The 20,204-nt window shown below is 38.8% G+C and overlaps 3 protein-coding genes across 4 annotated transcripts; 1 reads left to right on the forward strand and 2 right to left on the reverse strand.

Moving 5' to 3' along the window:
• On the forward strand, positions 509-5,282 carry LOC109836692. Its single transcript, XM_020404671.1, has 4 exons — positions 509-684; positions 3,832-3,939; positions 4,752-4,816; positions 4,898-5,282. Exons 1-4 carry the CDS (start codon positions 592-594, stop codon positions 5,076-5,078), a joined length of 447 nt encoding a protein of 148 aa, XP_020260260.1. The 5' UTR covers positions 509-591; the 3' UTR covers positions 5,079-5,282.
• LOC109836693 (peptidyl serine alpha-galactosyltransferase) lies at positions 6,035-13,591 on the reverse strand. 2 transcript variants are annotated; one of them, XM_020404673.1, is made up of 9 exons: positions 13,034-13,591; positions 11,143-11,313; positions 10,130-10,373; positions 9,825-10,025; positions 9,479-9,719; positions 8,916-9,342; positions 8,422-8,586; positions 7,829-8,072; positions 6,035-7,159 (listed from the first exon to the last, which is right to left on the reverse strand). In XM_020404673.1, the coding sequence occupies exons 1-9, from the start codon at positions 13,369-13,371 to the stop codon at positions 6,578-6,580; spliced, it is 2,613 nt and encodes an 870-aa protein (XP_020260262.1). In that variant the 5' UTR covers positions 13,372-13,591; the 3' UTR covers positions 6,035-6,577. The 2 variants fall into 2 exon arrangements, with proteins under 2 accessions (XP_020260262.1, XP_020260261.1); XM_020404672.1 differs by having other exon boundaries at positions 8,916-9,355; positions 9,453-9,719.
• On the reverse strand, positions 15,321-16,595 carry LOC109838224 (BAHD acyltransferase At5g47980-like). Its single transcript, XM_020406681.1, is given in 2 exon segments — positions 15,321-15,590; positions 15,593-16,595. Coding segments are annotated over 2 exon segments (1,227 nt in total). The 5' UTR covers positions 16,592-16,595; the 3' UTR covers positions 15,321-15,362.

Consider the following 20,204-nt stretch of genomic DNA (forward strand, 5'->3'; position numbering starts at 1 on the left):
TCTAGATGGGGGTGAAGAGAAATAGAGAATGTAACCCTAGATTAGGGACCATAACCCCTTATTTATAGATGTTGTAAATTTGCAATTTGGCCCCTCAACAAATCACAATTACAACCTGGTATCTGCACATATAACCCCATGACTTATTTAAATACCCATTAACCCAACTTGATTGATCACTTTAGTGGGTTATCCTAAAAGATAGCAATACACATTGATTAATTATATGTGCCCACAAATAAATTTATTAGATTAAATCCAACAATAACAACATTCTTTTAATATAGAAGGTGCTACAGTTCCTCGTACGTCATTTTTAGAGGAATGATGTACCATTGGAGATGCTTAAGTCGAATTTAGACGAATAGTTGGACAAATAAATATCGAGCATAATAATTGTCCCTTCTCGTTCGTAGGGACCCTCCCTCACGCCCATTGTTAAGGCCCAAACTATGCAAAGTAAAAGCATAAAAATGGGCCACATGCTTCAACATTTCACAAACAAGCAGCCCATTAATTTTCTAAAGAAAGCTCCCAACCAAAATTTTGTGAGAAGCAAAAGCTCAAATCGAGCTCGAGCGGAGCATCATCATGTCTGCGCTGGGCGCAGCGCTCGGTCGAGGCCTGCACGCCTCAGCGCAGTCTCCTCGTCTCACCAAATTCTCCCTTCAAGCCCCTAAATCTGTAAGCTTCTCTCTGTTTTTTTTCGTTTTTTTTCTCATTTTCAAATTTTATCTCTTTTCTATGCATACCCATTTCTTAGTTTAGTTTTAGCACTAAATTACAAGATTATGAAGATTACCCACTTGATTTAAGAGGGGTTAGTGTCGGATTTCATGGGTTTTTAGTTTAATCTGTAACTGGCTTTTGCCCAATTCGACCTGTTGTTGAGCTTGCATTTTTGTTTTTGTAGAGTGAAGGGATGGATTCCAAGGATTAGATATAATGAGTGATGAATTTAAAAGGAAATAACCTGTATGATTTCTCTCATAAAATTTGTGTTTGCCCTTTTGGGATAAAAGGAGTTTGTTGTTATATGCTTTACAATTTGGTATATTTTGCCTATTTGGCTTAAACAAATCGACTTGGAAATTCACCAAAACAAACTGAGATTCATTTAAGTAATATGAGAAAGTATGTGATTTCTGTAAATTTTTGGGTAATGCTTGGAAAAGGATTAAAGTTTAGAGGTATACATACTTCGAAATCTAAAGCTTTTTCACCAATTCTATCTCCAAACCCCCAGAAAGAACACTTCTCTCTATCATTGTATATTTGTAACTAATTCACATCAACCCTCCTTCTTTGTCATTAGATACTTTATCGCAGTTGCGTAGATGGATTGTTCGATACACCTTCCACTGAATAAAAAGTTAAGTAAGTTATTACCTGATTTACTTCAACTCCTTCCTCGTCTCTATCATTGGATGTATTTAGCTAATTTACTTTAAACCCACCCATCTTATTTATCATTAGGTATTGTGCCTTAGTTGCATGCATGGTCTGCTCAGCATAGCTACAACCAAATAAGTCAAGTATTACCTATTGCATTTTAGCACCTGTGCTCTTTCTATTATCAATAACATTATTTCATGCCTTTGAATTCGAAATGTGTGCCTTTCACGACAAGCACACAGATAATACATATGTGATTTCCCAAATGATCCGAATGTTTAATGATCTTAGTGCATGCTCCCAAGTGTGGCAGTCCCCAACTTATCCAATTAAGCCTACACCATTCACACTGTTTATGATTCAAAATAGTCTACCCCGTAGCCATACCATAAACCAAAGCATACCACAAATTTGGTTACAGTAGTCAAGTCCTTTTGCAAACTTATCTGGACTGTTCTCTGTAGCCAATCCCATTTTGCTGTGGACATCTTGGAGTACAACTAGGGCACTGATGATGTCGTTTATATGAAGGATGGAGTCCATTTTCGTTACATAAGCTCTATTATTAGAAGATAACCCTGGTGCCAGCAACATCATGTTAAGGATGCTTCTCTCAATTGCTTCAAGCACTTTCTGTCTATCTCCTTTGGAGGGTATACTTTTAAATTTGTAGTGATATGGGCTCAGACAGTCATTCATTGTTTCAAACCTAAAACTTAATGAAAATAGTAATATCATGATTCTTGAACATGATTGTTTGTCGGAAAATTGCGAGAAAATTGAGAATAAGATTTGCATTAATCTCCCCAACTGACTTAGGAAACGAATGAATACAATCTCTCGATGTAATCTCTCTCTAACCGACTTAGAAAAAGAAATTATAATTTTCTCTTATCGGTTTCCCGATTTACAAAAGAGAGAAAGAATCGACAGAGATCCTTACCTTTGTTTAAACTTGGGTTCTTCTTGGTAGCGATGAGAGTTTGAATCTTGTATCCCGTTGACGATCTGAACACTTCACTTCATGGAATGTCAGTCTATTCCTCTTGATTTGACGTCGGGAAGAACTTGTGATGCAAGTTTAAAATTCTTAATGAGTTTAAGAACTCTAAACGAGTTTTAGAACTCTGTAAAAGAGTTAAATTCAGAAAGAAAATTAATCCTTTTTAACTTAACCGACAATGGTTCACAAGCCAAAACAAAAGCTCTGATCAAAGCTCTTAGCCTCTTAATAGTGCTCCAATAATCCAAAGGATGCTAAATTTCTCTCATTTTCTCCTTTTTTTTAGCTGATTTCTCAGCTATTTATAGGGGTTTAAGGGATGTAACCAACCCCTTAAATCGCTCCTTAATGGTGGCTTAGTGCCCTCATTTCGTTCAAAGTGGTTTTGGAGCTGTTTAGAACGTGTTTGAATCAGTCAAACGCCTGATTCACGTTCTGGAAATGACCCTCGCGTTTAGAATTGAAAACGCGGTAGTGAGCTCCGCATTTTGAACTTGAAACACGGTGGCGAGCTCCACGTTTTGAGCTTGGAACGCGGTGACGACCTCCTCGTTTTGAACTTGAAACGCGGTGACGACCTCCGCGTTTTGATTTGAAGAGACTATCATCTTGTAACCTCTTCTGTTAGAGTGTTCCAAGGATTGTCATCTTGTAATCTTGGCTTTTGGCTCTTTGAGATGTGAGAGACGTCAGTTCGTAATTCTCTTTTGTTGTTGAGAAAGTTATCAGATTGTAACTTCCATCGTCAATTGCTGTGATAGTCGTCAAAGTGTAACTCTTATTGATTGATATGAAAGTCGCCAGATTGTGACCTCTATCACTAGTGTTTTGTAGGGATTAGCTATCTGCAGTGATTTTTAGACAGCCTACAATGATGTACCATTCATTCAATTGATAGATATTATTTTGTAATTTGTTGAACAATTATCTGTACTAAAAGTTTTGGCATGTGGGCGTAGTATACGCTATAGTTGACATCTTTACATCCACATTCATAAATATGTGCACTTTCTGTTATCTCAAAAATATGCATGACACACTTGTCACTCCTGTTTCTGAGAGTTATTGTCCTGCATTGATCATCTATAGATTCTCTCTTTTATGGTCATTCATATATCAATAATACACCTTATGTATGTATACTATATATTTTAGAAACTAATGCATGTGTCTTGATTTTGAAGAATTGCTATCTGACAACCTATATATGGTAATATCTTAGTTGTTATACATATAATCTGTAGGGAACCTCCAAATTTGGTATACCTAATACTTTCCTGTCTATTCAGAAGACATCCTTCGGAGGTTTTACATGCAATTTCATAATTCTTTTTACTAAGTAGTTGACAATTTTAAGAAGGAAGCATCATTACTTCTATTAAATTTAACTTGATCCATATTGTATTACAAATCACATATGCATTTATTTTCAGGTAATGGTGGAATTTTCTGATGGTCGTGTATTTAATCTATCGGCTGAATTTCTTCGAATATATAGTCCTGCTGCAGATAGCAAGATTAGGTCAGTGGGTGGTGAAAAGGTAATACTTAATTACATATTTTCGTTGGCTTACTGCATAGAAAGTTTATCCTTGTTATTTTCTTTTGCAAACTATTTTCATACCTGATCAGATTAATTTCTATTAAGTGGGTGATACAAGTGAAAACACAAAGAATTGAAAAACAAAGAGAATTTGGAGGCTATACAAGTAAAAAGATGGTTTTATGATTTTTTTTCAAGAAATTGGTACTATGTCGATGTTGCATCTATGAATGGGACTAAGATTGGTTTTTGTAGACTGATGGTGATTCAAATTTATTTAGAATTTACCTAAACATTTGAAATATATAAAGAGATTAATGGGTATCCTTGTCATAGGAGGGGATTTCCTCCTTGACGCCTCTAAAATCATATGATTGAGCGACATTATGGATGATCCGCTCCGTTGAACTTGATCTACATATTCTAAAACCCCAACACACCAAGTTTGGGGTGAATCCGTCGTCGTTTGACCCTCCATCGAGCCATGTGAAAAGTTCTATTCATTCAAAACCGTTAAAATTGATACGAGTGGATGAAGGGTCAAACGACGACGGGTTCACCCCAAACTTGGTATGTTGGGTTTTTAGAATATGTAGATCAAGTTCAACGGAGCGGATCATCCACAATGTCGCTTAATCACGTGATTTTAGAGCCGTCAAGGAGGAAATCCCCTCCTATGACAAGGATACCCATTAATCTCATATATAAATACTTATGTGTATCAGAGTCCATCATAATGAAATACTCGCACAGACATAATGCTGAAAATATTTCATGTCCAACCTGATCAGATTAACTTCAATGAACCAGGTGATATTTGGACGAAGACATGTTGGTATCATGTCAGCAACACCAATAGGAAACTATGGAGTCAGGTGACCAGATGTGAACTAAAAACTTGTTCGCCTCTTTTATATTCATTATCTTCTACTATAAACTTGGTTATTATTTTCCAGAATAGATTTTGATGACTTGCACAAGACTGGGATTTACACATGGGACTACTTCTACAATCTGGGCTCCAACAAGTTTACCCTGATGAGAAACTATATCAAAACCCTGAGGAAACATGGCCTTAGCCGAGACCCTCAGAGAAGGAAACCAAATGAGAGCAAAGGCGGAGAAAAAAGTGTTTAAATGCTTTTAGAAGTTTACTCGGAGATCGTCACAGGCATGAATTTTATGCTGCGAAACTTGGTGAACAGAATGCAGATGGAATAATTTTCAGGCCCAATGTATGTCATCGTGTTCTTTGTTGTAATCCTTATTGTTGTTTTGTATGAATCAATAGAAAATTTTGCAATTTGAAGATCCTTTATAGAATCTGATCTTTGCCGTGAATTTGCCTCTATGACGTCTCTTTACTTTTTAAGAACAATATCAGTAATAGGGCGGTTTGATAATTTGTTTTACAACATTTAAATTAGAAATGACTTGCTAACCACAATCAAATATGTGAGCTGTTAGTTTTGCTAACCACAACCTTAATCTATTATTTCAATCCATTCAGGCCCTATGGTTTTAGTTTTGATTCTATTTAGCTCCATGATGGTTCTTCATAACTAAGGAAGGGTATTTTTATCTTATTGAAATTATTCTCATTAACAAACAGCCAATCAGAGAGATTCTAAGTAAAAAATAACCAAAAACAAAAGAAAATTTACCTCAAGTGAGGATATCAGACTTGCGACTGCACGAGTGAAAATAAACAAGACCATTTCCCCCTAGTAATCTTCCCCAATTATGATCAAGGGATTATAAATATCTCATGTGAGTTGTATGCGACTATTTTTGCAATAATCCAAGTTTAGCCTAACCAGTATTTTGATTTTGGTAGTGTTTTGGGTGTTAAACCACCAATGGGGCTAACTAGAATCAAAACCAAAATCACGGGGGCTTAATAGGTTGAAATAATAGATCGAGGGCTTATCTGAATTTGAGTTCAAAAGACTCACATCCGTTTACTAGTTTACCGCAAAAAAGAGAAGAAGACATTCCAAAATATCCAGAAAACCATTTAGTTCTGAAAAACAAATGGAGGAGTATAATTTTGCTTTGAACGGTTGTTACTTGCAGTTCTTTCCCATATCACGGAATGTTAAGCTCTTTAGCAGATGTTATGATATTGACAATACCACAGCCACAGATGAACTCACGATGCTCTTAACAAAGTACAGATTTAAAACATCTACAGTTTGAAACATATAACCCACTGGAGTAAATAAAAGCAGGAGCTATGTTGTATGTTTAATTTTAAAGAAATGCATCCCTTCACAAATCTCTCCCCTCAGTAGAAGTACATGAATTCAAGAAAATTCATAAAAAGCTGCAAAATTTTGGCTGTTCTCACATTCTTCTCGGTCAATGATTAATTCCTCCTAGAATCCTGCCAGTAACAATTTTTTCCCCCTTAAAAAAAAGTTCAGTATACTTTCTCCAATAGTACGTAAGGTCTGACCAGCAAGTGAAGAATCCACCATCTTGTGGTCACCCTCAACTCAGCTTCTAACTGTTCTAGGCTCTTTGATTCAGGCACTTTTTTCGTTTTCATCGTACTAAAACATAAGTTTTAATCCAGCGTTGGTCTATCATTACCCTCTATTGTACAAAGTAAGATCAGCATATAGAGATTCTGATCATGCATCTGAAGAACCAACATCAAACTTTTTGCGTCTACTAGCCTTCATCCTCGGACCCTCATGTCTCTGCCTTGCGAACCCCATCGAGATAACAGCCAAGAAACCTAACACAGAGAGAGCCCAGAGTCCAATCATCCAAACCCTTGGGGACTTATGCTCATTGCTCGATCCAAGAACAGATGACGCATTAGATACATCTATTGGGACAAATATCTTTCTTGATGGATGAAATCTTTCGGGAGTGTTCATTTTGGTAAGGGAATCCAGAGAGGGGCATTTCCTTTGATGGTGGAGAAAGAGAGCTCTGTTCAGTGCTTTGCCACATTCAATGCTCAAAAGATCTCTTTGTCGGTTATTTTCATCATCTGTATCAGAGATCATAGAAGGATCAGGAGGTTCCGGAAACTTCGCCCAGCATGTATTTACCATGTCAGTATTTCTCCAGTCAGCTTTATCGAAGCTCCAGTTTCCAACGCCGAATCTCAAGCCATAATGGAAGACACGGTATTTGACTCCATGCTCAGGAATATAACCAGGATAAATTAATATGTCGCTTTTTACGACATGCCTGAGATTTAACTGCATGAAGAATTTGTCACATGTTAGCTACAAGACTGGCATCGCTATTAGAAATATCATTATATCCTCAGTATAAACTTCAGGAGTTCTATTGATATTATGCCCACATGAACTGATAAATTTCTAATTTCTAATAGTTCTGAGTTGTCTAAATTTAGGTTCTTTTTTTTAGAGGATTATTTTTCTTGCTATAGGGTTTAAAGGAGATTTCTTTGGATATCAGACTGTTGGCATTTTTTCTTTTGATTTTTTACAATCAAGATCTTCACTCTGTTTACAGAGGTGGATCATTCGTGTCATTTTCAACTGGGTAAGACTTTCAAATCTAGTGGCTTTATATCGAATATTTATAAAGTGCCCAATATTCAAGTCTTTCTAACTTCAGATTTGTAAATACTAATTATCAATAATGAGTTACCTCACCCACATCTTCTTCACCGGGAGAACATTTGCGCAAGCTTGGAGTCGTTGCATAGCTAATGATATGAGTTTTCTTTTAGTACAGTTCTTGCGGTATAATTTTTATTTCTTTATCAGTCCCATAAATTGATGAAGTTGACAGACTTTTGTTTATACATGCTAGAAGTTATGTTTTGAAGTTAATGCAAAATGCCATATATAATTTGACGTCAACCAAGCAAAAAACATGTATAAGAAAATTAAACATACCTCAGCTGCACCAAAGGAGTAACCATACATTTCACTTATCCATCCAGATGAATATATATCCCCAGTATAATTAGTCCCATAATGAGCTTTGTCAGCTCGAACTTCCTCCGTCTTATGCAACCACAGTAAAGCAAACTTTCGCAGGTCATCAATGTGCATAATTATGACGCCACCGACCTTGTCACAAGCTCCCGGGTTGCGAGTGTGGATCTTTGCAAGTTCATTGTCACATCCAATTAGGTATCTAATAAAAGAAAGAAAGGTTTATCCAACACTGGTCATCTTGAACCCTAGTTATAAAATAGTTTCATTTTTTTGGCACCCCTTAATCACACATATATGCAAAACAAATCAACTTTGAAAGGTTAATTTGTAACTACAATGTAAAAATGTCAATGAAATAGTCAGATAGTTACTATGATTTGTTGATTTGAGGGATATTTTTTCCATAGTTGATGACATTTTTGTGCTTTTTTTTGGGTTGGGGGGGGGGGGGGGTTTCAACTATTGAGACTTGATGGGTAGTTTTGTAAATACACATGATATAAAGGGGTATATATAGAAAAAGAACATTCATTGTTTTCACGTCTTACCCATAGGGAGTTGAAACAGGATGACCACGTTCTGCACCATATTCCCATGGTGTTATGGGACCCCGGAGTATCATATCAGCATCTAGAATGACTATGAACTCCGCTTCTGTATCCACATGATTAAGCCAATGGAGAACAGCAGCTGGTTTATTGATTGCTGGGTACCTGCCAAGGCAAATAGAGATTATTAAAAAATGATGTTTAACTGCAGAAGTAAAATGAGTAAGAGCAGAGGAACAAAGGAAAGCAATAATAAGTAGAAACATATACGAAAAGAAAACCACACCATAAGCGGATGGATATATACATAGAAGTATAGAACTCAATCAGCTAGCTATACAATAGAAGTCCTACGTTACAAATAAAGTTATGCCTTATTGAGACAGATTTTCCTAGAACGCGAAAAGTTGTTGGATAAAGGAAAATATCCTATGTGACAAATATGTGAAATGCTAAAGAGCTTGCATCAGCAACTGAAGGGAACAATAAATTACCAATCTCCAGTGAGTGGATGTCGACTCATAGAAGGAACATAATGAGTGGGGGCCAAATCATGGCCTTTATATTTCCTCAAGTCTTCATCAGTACAACTCAGAAGGCGAGTGATATTACCCGGCTGGCCACTCAAATAGAAGCTATGTACAAGCCCTACAGTTTGCCAGTCAAAATATGGTGAGCACTCTGTCGAGAAAAGGGTATGTATTTTTGGATGTCTACTTCGTGATTCATCTGATTCCAGTTTTTGCTCAATATTCTGTCCACTACTTTGTGATTCCAGTTTTTGCTCAATATTCTGTCCACTACTTTGTGATTCCAGTTTTTGCTCAATATTCTGTCCACTACTTTGTGATTCCAGTTTTTGCTCAATATTCTGTCCACTACTTTGTGATTCCAGTTTTTGCTCAATATTCTGTCCACTACTTTGTGATTCCAGTTTTTGCTCAATATTCTGTCCAAAAATATGGTGAGCACTCTGTCGAGAAAAGGGTATGTATTTTTGGATGTCTACTTCGTGATTCATCTGATTCCAGTTTTTGCTCAATATTCTGTCCACTACTTTGTGATTCCAGTTTTTGCTCAATATTCTGTCCATTTGTTCGATGGCTATCCAAATACTTAGGCTGAGTGAGCTCTGAAAACTTTTTACTTTTCAGGAAACTTAAGTATTTGTTCCACTTTGGCTTTGGACAGCCCATGGAAACATGGTGCAGGACAAGTCCTTCATTTAAAGTGTTGATGCACTCGATGCTCAAAAATAAGCCACGTCTTGTGTTTGGATCAGCTTCCATCATGACTACCTGCAATTTTGCACATGTTAGTCAGCAAAATTATGAGGAATCACACTTCAAAATAAAGGTTGCATAAGTGACAAACAAAATGTCAAACTTAATGCTTCTTCCTACCTCTCTAGGATAAGGGGGTTCTGGAAAAAGACGGTTGCACTCATAGACTATGCCATCTTCATGGTGTTCTAACTTACTAAACGACCAGTTGCCAACATTAAATGGTAAGCCATAGTGCATGAGTATAGGCTCCACTCCAGGTCTTGGAATATAACCAGGGTAGATCATTAAATCATTAGTTATCTTGTGACGAAGGCCTACCTGTTGAAAAAAGTAGACCATGAGAAGAAAATAAATTCTTGTTATAGAGATCTTAAAATGACATAAGAAATAGGTGACAGCATAATGAAATACTATCTTCTAACCTCTGCAGCACCAAATGAATAGCCATACATCTCACTAATCCAACCCTGTCCATATATGTCACCAGTTATGTTTGTTCCCCAGTGCACACGATCCTCTCGCACCTCCTCTGTTTTGGAGAGCCACATAGGTGCTAAAGCCCTGAGGTCATCAATGTGCATGGCCAAAAGGCCACCAACCTTATCACAGAGTTCCGGATGCTTAGTGTGCAAACCCGCAAGAATATTGTCACATCCCACTAAGTACCTAAGTTGAGCATGCAAGTCATGGTAAATATAAATAAAGAAAATCAAAATTCTGAGACTTTCAACAGTTCGCAAAATGAAGTGCTAAATGTTAACTATGAAATGCACGGGTTAAAAAAACAAGTTCTTCACCAACATCATCTGATCCTAGTTCGGAGGCTGTAAGCATATGTGGGATAACCTAGATCATAGAAATGTTTTCTAATCCTGGATAATTAACTGATGGAAATTCACACAATCTGTCTCGAGAACAGTTTTGACGTGGGAGAATACATGACCTAAATTAAAGCAAAATATGACCAAAATAAGAAAGGGATAGAGCCAATCAAAGGAATTCAGGTAATGTGAGTGGACTAATTGGAACAACATCTAATTTATTTATTTTTTAAAAAGAGCACATGTTTATGCCAAAGAAGTCACAAAACTGAGAATTTAGAGCAAACCATTCTAACCTCTATGTTCTGTTCACCTATTAACGATATGAGATTGGAAGTCAACCTCAAGGTTTCCTATATAAAACACAGGAAAATGAGAAACTAAGGCTCCTATTAGAGAAGTGTATAGAATACACAGTTGCATTTGGATTAGTAGATGATGATAGTTTGACTGAGATGTCAAAACTATATTAACAATCATAAGCCTCGGGTATCTGAATCCTGAAGACCCAAGGGATGAGAAGGTAATTACTAAATGCTTGAAGATGATTCCTTTCCAGTTGGATGCCTTAAAACAGATATATTAAAATTTTGATGTCAACAGGATATTCATACCCATAGAATGCAGCTACAGGCTTTCCTTTCTCTGCTCCAAGTTCCCATGGAATGATTGGACCCCTAATAATCATATCCGCATCCAATATTACAACCCAATCAACATTTTCTGCATCTTTACTATGTTTAAGCCAATGCACTACACCTGCTGGCTTGTTGATGGCGGGGTACCTGAAGGAAATCGAAAAGGAAATTGCTGGTAATCATGGCTGATGAAGAAGTCATTAGAAAATAACAAGAACATGACAGCAAGTCCAAGAAAAAGAGAAGGAAGAACTGAGATATACAACATAAGTTTTACGATAAAATGCACATGCTCAGGAAATTTAATATGCAAGTTTGGTAACTATACACACAACAAGGAGTGTAAATACCTTTAGGAAAAATGAAGAGGCTGAGTGTTGAAATCCAGACAAAAAAAAAAAAAAAGAAACACATCAATGATACATTAGGAAAACATCAGGGAAAATGTACAAGAGTTGAGCAAAAATATTGCATACAAACCTTCAAACAAAATGAATTAGTATCAAGATGTAAATAGTTCTAAACATAATGGAAAGTATTAGAAGAAATCTGATCAAGAAAGAAATCATCCTACTACAACATTGAGGGTGTTCATGAGAGCCAAGAAGCAGTCCTTGAGGGAATATGCAACACTAGAGGGAACTGCAGCAGTAGTTTCTGGAAGGACCCCTTGTAAGGTTAAGGCTCTCTAAAAGCCAGCAAGTTCCTATGTTCTTGTGCAGAAACTCGACATTTAGAGGAGGCCGCCTTTAAGATGAAACGGCAGGTCCAAACTCCAGCTTCTTCTATCATTTCAGTATTGAGACGGTGAAGCTTTTGTGAATTTAGTTGTACATTTGCATTAAGGACTTAAAAGGAGGGGAAATCTAGGCTCAGCTCAATCCTATGGAGTATGACAAGAAATCTGAAGATAAATCATACCATAGGGGATCTAGGCCATTTATCACAGGTATTTGAATTATGAACTTGTACATGTGAGACACTCCTCAAATATTTGTCAGACATTTCTTAAACATGTCCTTAACTATAGCGTACATGTTCTAATTTAGAACCCTTTTTAAGCACTTCCTAGACATCTGTCCTACATTTCTCACGCACTTGCTTTATTCACATTATACGTAAATTTTAGAAATAATTTCCATGCTCAAGTGCATGCACATATCTATGAATGCATATCCAAACAAGGTTACCAACTCTATATGGATACGCACACATACATACACGCCTACATATATGCAGATATTACAGTGTCATGTCAACATATCCCCATATCCTGCTGAGTAAGAATTACCTTGACCCGTTTCCATGTTTGGTTGTACCCTATGTTTCATCTTCACGTCCATTGTTCTTAATTTTCAGATCAGGACACAATTAAAGGGTATAAAGTGAATGTAGGAGAGGGAAAAAAAACATATTAAGAAAGAAGCAGCCTATGGAATAAAAACGAAACATAATGAACTATCCCATCCCCTGTTGAGAGTTTTTTGTACTCTGCTGGTGATTAAGTGGGTATTATGTAAGAAATTTAACACACAAAAAATTGCATATGTTTCTTTCAAAGTTCAAGTTTTTCAGCTTCTTAATATTAAACACCACATCCATTCCATAAATAGCATTTTCTAATCCTAAATAGCTTTCCAGCAGCCCAGTTACCTTCTGTGACGAAAATCATCTAGCAAAAATTTAAACATGCGAATCGAAAGACACATTCCTTTGCTCTGATCAATCAACACCACTCTCCAATGGAGTCATTCATGCATGCAACACATTTCAAGCATACCCAACAAAAAACCGACATTTCTCTCAAAATTCAGCACCAAGCCCAATTAAAACAAGCTCAAAACCTAAAACAAGGGTCAAAACTGACCAGTCTCCAGTCCGTGGATGCCTGCTCATAGAAGGCACCTCAAATGTTGGAGCCAAGCCCATTCCTTTATACCTTCTCTTCTCCTCCTCAGTACAACTCAGTAACCTAGTAATGGGCCCAGGCTGCTGGGCTTTCTTGAAACTGTGCACTAAGCCCACAGTTTGCCAATCAAAGTAATTCTGGCACTCCACAGAGAAGAGAGTGTGAATCCTCCATGGAGCTTTCTGGGCTTCTCCCTCTTCAGCCAAAACCACCACCAGCGACGAGAACAGCAAGGCCATGGCCATGGCCTCCATGGATTTTGCCGGTGAAGATGGTGAATTCGCTGAAATCGCCATCTGGGTCGGTGTGATTTTGGGTGGAGAGATCTAAATTACATGGGTTTTGAGGAGAAGAGGGGAGACTGGGTGATGGGTTAAAACTGGGATCTTTCTTCGTTTTGTTTGATTTCGGTTTTTGATTTGTTTTTGCGGTTGTTGGGTTTTGAAGGTAATATGGTACATTAAGAAATGGGAAGTTGATGGGGGAGGAGGAGTTTGGGTTGAGGTTTAATTGATGACAGCATGGACAATTTGACTTCTTTTTTATTTTTCGTTAAACTATACAGGGTTTTGCTCATTATTTTCTTGATTAATTTTGGATAAGAACCTTGGGTTTAGGGGTGAGCACGGTTCGGTTCAAATAGAAAAAACCGACCGAACCGACCCGAACCGACCCGAAAAAAGCGGTTTTATGAGTAAGACGGTTCGGGTCGGGTTGACAATTTTTCAAACCGACCCGACCCGAACAAACCGAATATATTCCCTTGCCTCAAACCCTACCCGTTTACCCAAAGACAAAACAAGCTCGCTACTAAAAAATTACAACGTCAGACTCTAGTATTTAATCCAAAAGGACAAGTTACTTTACTTAAAAACAGTATACATACATGAGCAAGAATAATAAATTGAAGTGAAGTTAAAAAATAAATACATGCTGGCATAGGGTAATAAGAATATATAAAAGATAAATTGAAATGAAGTTATACTTGATGAAGTTAGAACCGAACAAACCGAACCGAACCGCACCGAACCGATTTGCAATGGTTCGGTTCGGTTTTGAATTATAGGTGGTTCGGTTCGGTTGTTCAAATTTTGGTAAAAACCGACCCGAACCGAACCATGCTCACCCCTACTTGGGTTCTTGCCAGAGTTATGCATAATTACAAAATAGAACATGGTTTTGACTTGGTGTATGTTTCAATAATTGCCCATATAGAATCTTGTGAAATATATCCATGTGATGTCACATTACAATGTTTGAGGACATACTAGATTTTGAATTGAATTTAGACTTTTCCACGTGAGCAAAAAGTAAATAAAAGTAAATATAGGTGAATAATAAAAGTTAAAGTGCAAAAAGAAAGCGCAAGAGAATAGAACAGAATGAACAATGACTTTTCTTATTGTTTGTTATTAGATTCTTGCTAGAATTGTTTTTATTATTTACTTGGAGTTTTGATATAGTTCTCCTTACCTTTTGTGCTAATTAAAGATGAGTAGCTTAGGTGATTGAATGCAGTCCCAAACTAGAAGTTGCGTTCATCTTTCGGATATATTCCAGTAGTTTAAAAATGTTGACAAAATATTTTCACATGCTATTTGTGAAACTATTCTAGAGCTAAAATTAGCCATAATATTTAAAAAAAAATAAACTGGAAGATTATTAATAAGTACCATAAAAAATGGAGCATAGAAGAGGAGAAGAGGATTACTAATGCACTTGACTTGAGAATAGAAGAAAAGGTTAATTGTATATACACCCTCTTTATTATGCATATGTCGGATATTTTATTACTTCCGAACCATTTTGTAAGTGCAAAAAGAACCTGGCTCCTGTGGGTTTAAGGGTGGGGACAGAATCCCGGGGTTTTACTGGTCACTCAGGCTCAGCCCGTTATATGCTCACCAGGTCGCGTCCTTGTGGTCCACTGCCTGTTCGCTCACACTGTGGGGATGAGCCCCTGATAGCCAGGGTAGCTCTTTGCAGGAAATTGGGGACCACGGGGAATCGATCAAGGGCCGCTGGCAGGACTCCCAAAGGGAGTAAAATTGAGCTGGGTGACCAGGTTTCCTTTGCCAGCAAAAAAAAAAAAAGAATAAAATTTTCTTTCACACCATCTCTCATCTCAAGTATTTCTCCAAAATAGTGATGATTCACATTAAAAGTCCATCATTAAAAACTACATCAAATTCTTTTCGTACAGACATAAATACGCATCAATTAACATCAAATATTTTCTCCTTAACAGAAACAAACTGAATCAACTCCAAACACATGCCAAATTGAATCAAAAAATTTCTCCCTCAACAGAAACAAACCGAATCAACTCCTCATCTCTCTCAACCATCTCCATTTCCCGCCTCTCCAACCACAACCAAACCTCAACCCCCTCCCCATCCTTTGCATCCATCAATATGCAAACATCCTTCATGTCTCTAATCCCACACCCCAACCAAATTGGCTCCCCCTACCCAAAATCACTCCTATAGAACCCTATCCTACACCAACTGCTAAATATCCAACCACTATCTGCGCACCCTCACTCACCCATCCTGACCTCTCCCTTCTCCTCACATATCCTTCATCTACCCTCCTCACTGCACTCCTTACTCTCTCCTGTCCAGAGGCATCAACATTTATCCACAAATTCCCGAAAGAATTATCAGATAATTTCGACGACGCCATCTTTTTTCTGAGATTCACTGTTATCATCATACAATTTGCATCCATCCGCATTCGCTTGAGACACCTCATGATCAACTCTGACACGGCCTCTACTCTCGTTGGTTCCTGCGTTTGGTCATGATCGCCTTTTCTCAGCTTCTGTATAGCTTGTGATGACATGACAAATCTCTTGATAACCACGTTATCGTGTTTAGTAGTGTATTCTGGCAATGGTCGGTTTATAAATCTACTTTGTGGCGGAAAGACTTCAAATGCATCAAATTTCGGGGTTTCAGAGATGTTCAGGTTGATTCCTCGAGTTACATCAGCCCATAATTTGAGGAACAAGGCGATGGATATGCCATCAGCTATAAGATGAGACATGGAGATGGCAATTGCAAGGCCTTTGCCTCTGAATATGTTGAGTTGAATTGCTAGAAGAGGGTCATCTACCCATCTGAATTCAGTTACTTTGATGGGCAGGAGATTGTTGAGTTCGCCGATTGGAGGGTCGAGGAGAAATGAGTCTAAGTCAGACTCTGTTCTAGCTTCTACGAATTCGACTCCTTCGTCGTTGCAGTCCACATAGAGAGTGTTGGAGGGAGATTGCTTGATTTTTCCGGCTAACGGATAGAAGTGTGTTAAGATTTGTGACAGCGAGTTTTGAAGTTTGAGGGGTATCTGATCAAGTGGATGAGTTGTAGTATTGAAGGAGTAGAAGAGAATTATGTGAGTGTAGATTTGGGGTGCAGATTGGTCAAGCAAAGAGAGTCGCAAACTTTGCGAGTGTTGAGGGGTTGGGGATGATGGTTTAATGATTTTTCTGGAGATTATTTGACAATCAAGCAACATAATGGATTAATTGGAGGGGAGAGGGAAAATTTGTTACTGATGATTACTCATAAGCTCCTCTGTCGTATATATAGACACACACACGGATAACGTGAAGACCAAGAAGAGGAGCAGTCCGACGTTTCTTTTTTACCCCTCGGGAAAATGCAGACTTAGTTGGACTTTGAAAAAGTTTCAGATGTCTTGGAGAGAGATTTTTCAGAGAAGAACCCCAGAAGCTGCTAACGTTGCACTAGTTGTGGCCTTCATACTTCCTCGAGTCTTCATCAGTAAAACTCAGAAAGGGAGTGATATTATCCGGCTGGCCACTCTCAAGTAGAAGCCATGCATAAGCCGCCCTACAGTTTGCCAGTCAAAATAAGGAGAACGCTCCGTTGAGAAAAGGGTGCGCACGTTTCGGATGTCTACGTCGTGATCCGTGCGATCCCAATTTCTGCTCGGTATTCTGTCCACTGCTCTGTGATTCATGGGATTCCAGTTTTCTCAGAGTTTGCAAGCTACATGTAGATGATCTCTTCTAAATCCTGTATATTTAACTAAAGGAAAGTGGCACACTTCATCCATCACAAGTAACAGTTTTCACATGGGACAATGCATGGCCTAAAGTACAAAACAAAATAACGCTAAGAAAATGGACTAATCCGAAATGGATAAAGCCAATCAAAGGAATTCAGTTCGTGTTGATTTTAAAAAAAAAATGAACATGTGTTCATGACAAGGAAGTCACGAAACTGAGAACTTAGATTTTAGAGTAAACCATTCTGACTGCACTAGAACAGTATGAGATTGGAAGTCCAACTCAAATTTTCCTATGTAAAGCACAGGAAAATGTGAAGAGCACGTGAGTGCTTGAGGGATTGTTTCCACGTGAGTGCTTGAGGGTTTCTTTTGTTTCCTGGACAATAACCGGCCCACCCGTTTGTCCTTTGTGCATATATATAAACCTAGTTAATTGACCTAGGTAGGCGTGCGAAGGAAGGCTGGGGATTGTTTTTTTGCAACTGCAGGAGTTCTTTTCTTTGGGCGGCTGCGAAGAGGTGCAGGGCCGGTCTTTTCTTTTGGCGGCTGCTGCAGACAGAGAACAAAAAGCAGTGCTTTTGGTGGCTATTCACGGAGGAAAAGCAAGTCTTTTGTAGATGTTCTTTGTTTTTAGCACCCCCTTTGAGAGAGTATTTGTGTGAGGGATCTGAGAGTTTGTGAGAGGGTTTTTATTTGTGAGATTGTAAACCCCAATTGTATCTCTCCCTCTAATAGTAGATCTCCCCCTCCTTGCTCCGTGGACGTAGGCTATTTGCCGAACCACGTAAAAGTTGTGTTCTTGCCGTGATTTGTAATAGCTTGTAGGTTCCCTCGACGCGCAGTCCTAGAGCTGACGAGAGGAAGAGCTGATATCTCACTTTGATGAGATATCTGGCTTTTGGTTCTTGTTTCCTTTGAGAAACGAGAATTTCATTGTGATCTAATCTCTTGTTGTGCACCTTGCGCACCGGAGGTGCTGCCGAAATTTCCGCTGCGCACAACAACGATTTGCCGAACCACGTTAAATCTTGGTGTTTGCTTGCTTGTAGTATTTTTCATTGGGGAGAAACAAGCACATCGGGATCGTCTCTTTCGAAGGCGATACAAAGTCTGAGCATCAATAATACAAAAATTAATATTCCGAAGTTCGACGACAAGATCAATTTCGGTTTGTGGAGGTGTCAGGTGATGGACGCCTTGGATGCACAAAATTTGGAGGAGACTCTTGAGTTACAAGAGAAACCCGCTGATATGGAGGACAAGGTTTGGAAAAAAATGAATAGTAGGGCTTGTGGAGTTATTCGGTCATGCTTGACGCCGGATCTTATTTATGACGTAATGAACGAGACGTCGGTGAAGAGAATGTGGGAAACACTCAATGAGAAGTATCTGACGAAGAGCATTGAGAATCGACTTCACTTGAAGAAGAAGTTTTATCAATTCAAGATGAAGAGGGGAGTTTCCATTCGGGAGCATGTTAACAACTTCACGAAGCTAATTTCGGATATGGCCAATGTAGATATCATGGTTGAGGATGAAGACAAGGCGATGCTACTATTGTGTTCGTTGCCGGAGGATGATTTTGGAACGTTTGTTCTCACTATGATAAATGGAAGAACTACGGTTAGCTACAAGGAGGTGACCTCAGCTTTGGTGAATACCGTTAGTTTGTTACGCTGACTCTACGGAGTGGATGATGGATTCTGGTGCTACATACCATATTTGCCCTAGGAGGGATTGGTTCTCCAGCTTTGAGGAGTTAGAAAGGGGGGATGTCGTGCTCATGGGTAATGATCACGTATGCCCTATTGGTGGTATTGGTACAGTACGGATCCGGATGTGTGACGGGGTGACTCGGGAGCTGAAGGAAGTGAGATTCGTTCATCAGTTGACGAAGAATATCATTTCGCTTGGAACTTTGGAGGCAGCTGGCTATAAGGTGATCTTGGAGAATGCTACTCTGAAGGTCACAAAGGGGTCCATGGTGGTGATGCGAGGTGTCAGGGAAAACAATCTTTACTACTTGAAGGGCAAGATAGTAACAGGGGGTCTGACAGCATCGATTACCACAGAGGAAGATACTACCAGCTTATGGCACATGAGATTGGGACACACTGGTGATAAGTCCCTGCAGGTATTAGCGAAGCAGGGGCTATTGAAGGGTGCGAAGACCTGCAAGATGGAGCTGTGTGAACATTGCATACTTGGGAAGAAGACAAGAGTGAAATTTGACACCGCTATTCACAATACCCAAGGTATATTAGACTATATTCACACAGATGTTTGGGGCCCTTCCAAGTATACATCACTTGGTGGGGCCAACTATTTTGTCACTTTCATTGATGACTATTCCAGGAGAAATTGGGTATACCCGATGAAGCATAAACATCAGGTCCTGGATATTTTTGTGGAGTGGAAGAAGAAAGTAGAGCTGCAGACAGGTAGAAAGGTAAAAACTCTACGTTCTGATAACGGTGGAGAGTATAAGAGTGATCCGTTTCTACAGTTTTGCCGGGATCACGGCATTAGGCGATACTTCACAGTATGTGAGACACCGCAACAGAACGGGGTGGCTGAGAGATTGAACCGTACCTTGCTGGAGAAGGTGCGATGTATGATGACGCGGAGTGGATTGTCAAGATCCTTTTGGGCCGAAGCGTTGGTTTATGCAAGCCATCTCGTGAATAGGTTGCCGTGCACTGCGATACAGGGGAAGACTCCGTTGGAGCGTTGGTCTGGTTCGGTAGCTAGTGACTATGAGTCGCTTCGGATATTTGGGTGCCCTGCTTATTACCATGTCAGTGATGGTAAATTGAATCCGAGAGCGAGGAAAGCAGTCTTTGTGGGATTTAGAGATGGAGTTAAAGGCTTCAAGTTATGGGATCCACAGGACAAGAAGATAGTTATTAGCAGGGATGTCACATTTGACGAGGCGTACATGATGAAGCCTCAAGTTTCTTAGCAGGTGGAGGAAGACCAGACAGTTGGGATATCGCAGCAGGTGGAGGATGATGTGACTCCACCAACTCCAGATAACATTGTATCCATTGAGGCTCCTACAGAGGTGACACTGGGAGGAGATGAGATGACAGAC

This window comes from Asparagus officinalis, chromosome 4, assembly GCF_001876935.1.
Source record: "Asparagus officinalis chromosome 4, Aspof.V1, whole genome shotgun sequence".
Classification (NCBI taxonomy): Eukaryota; Viridiplantae; Streptophyta; class Magnoliopsida; order Asparagales; family Asparagaceae; genus Asparagus; species Asparagus officinalis.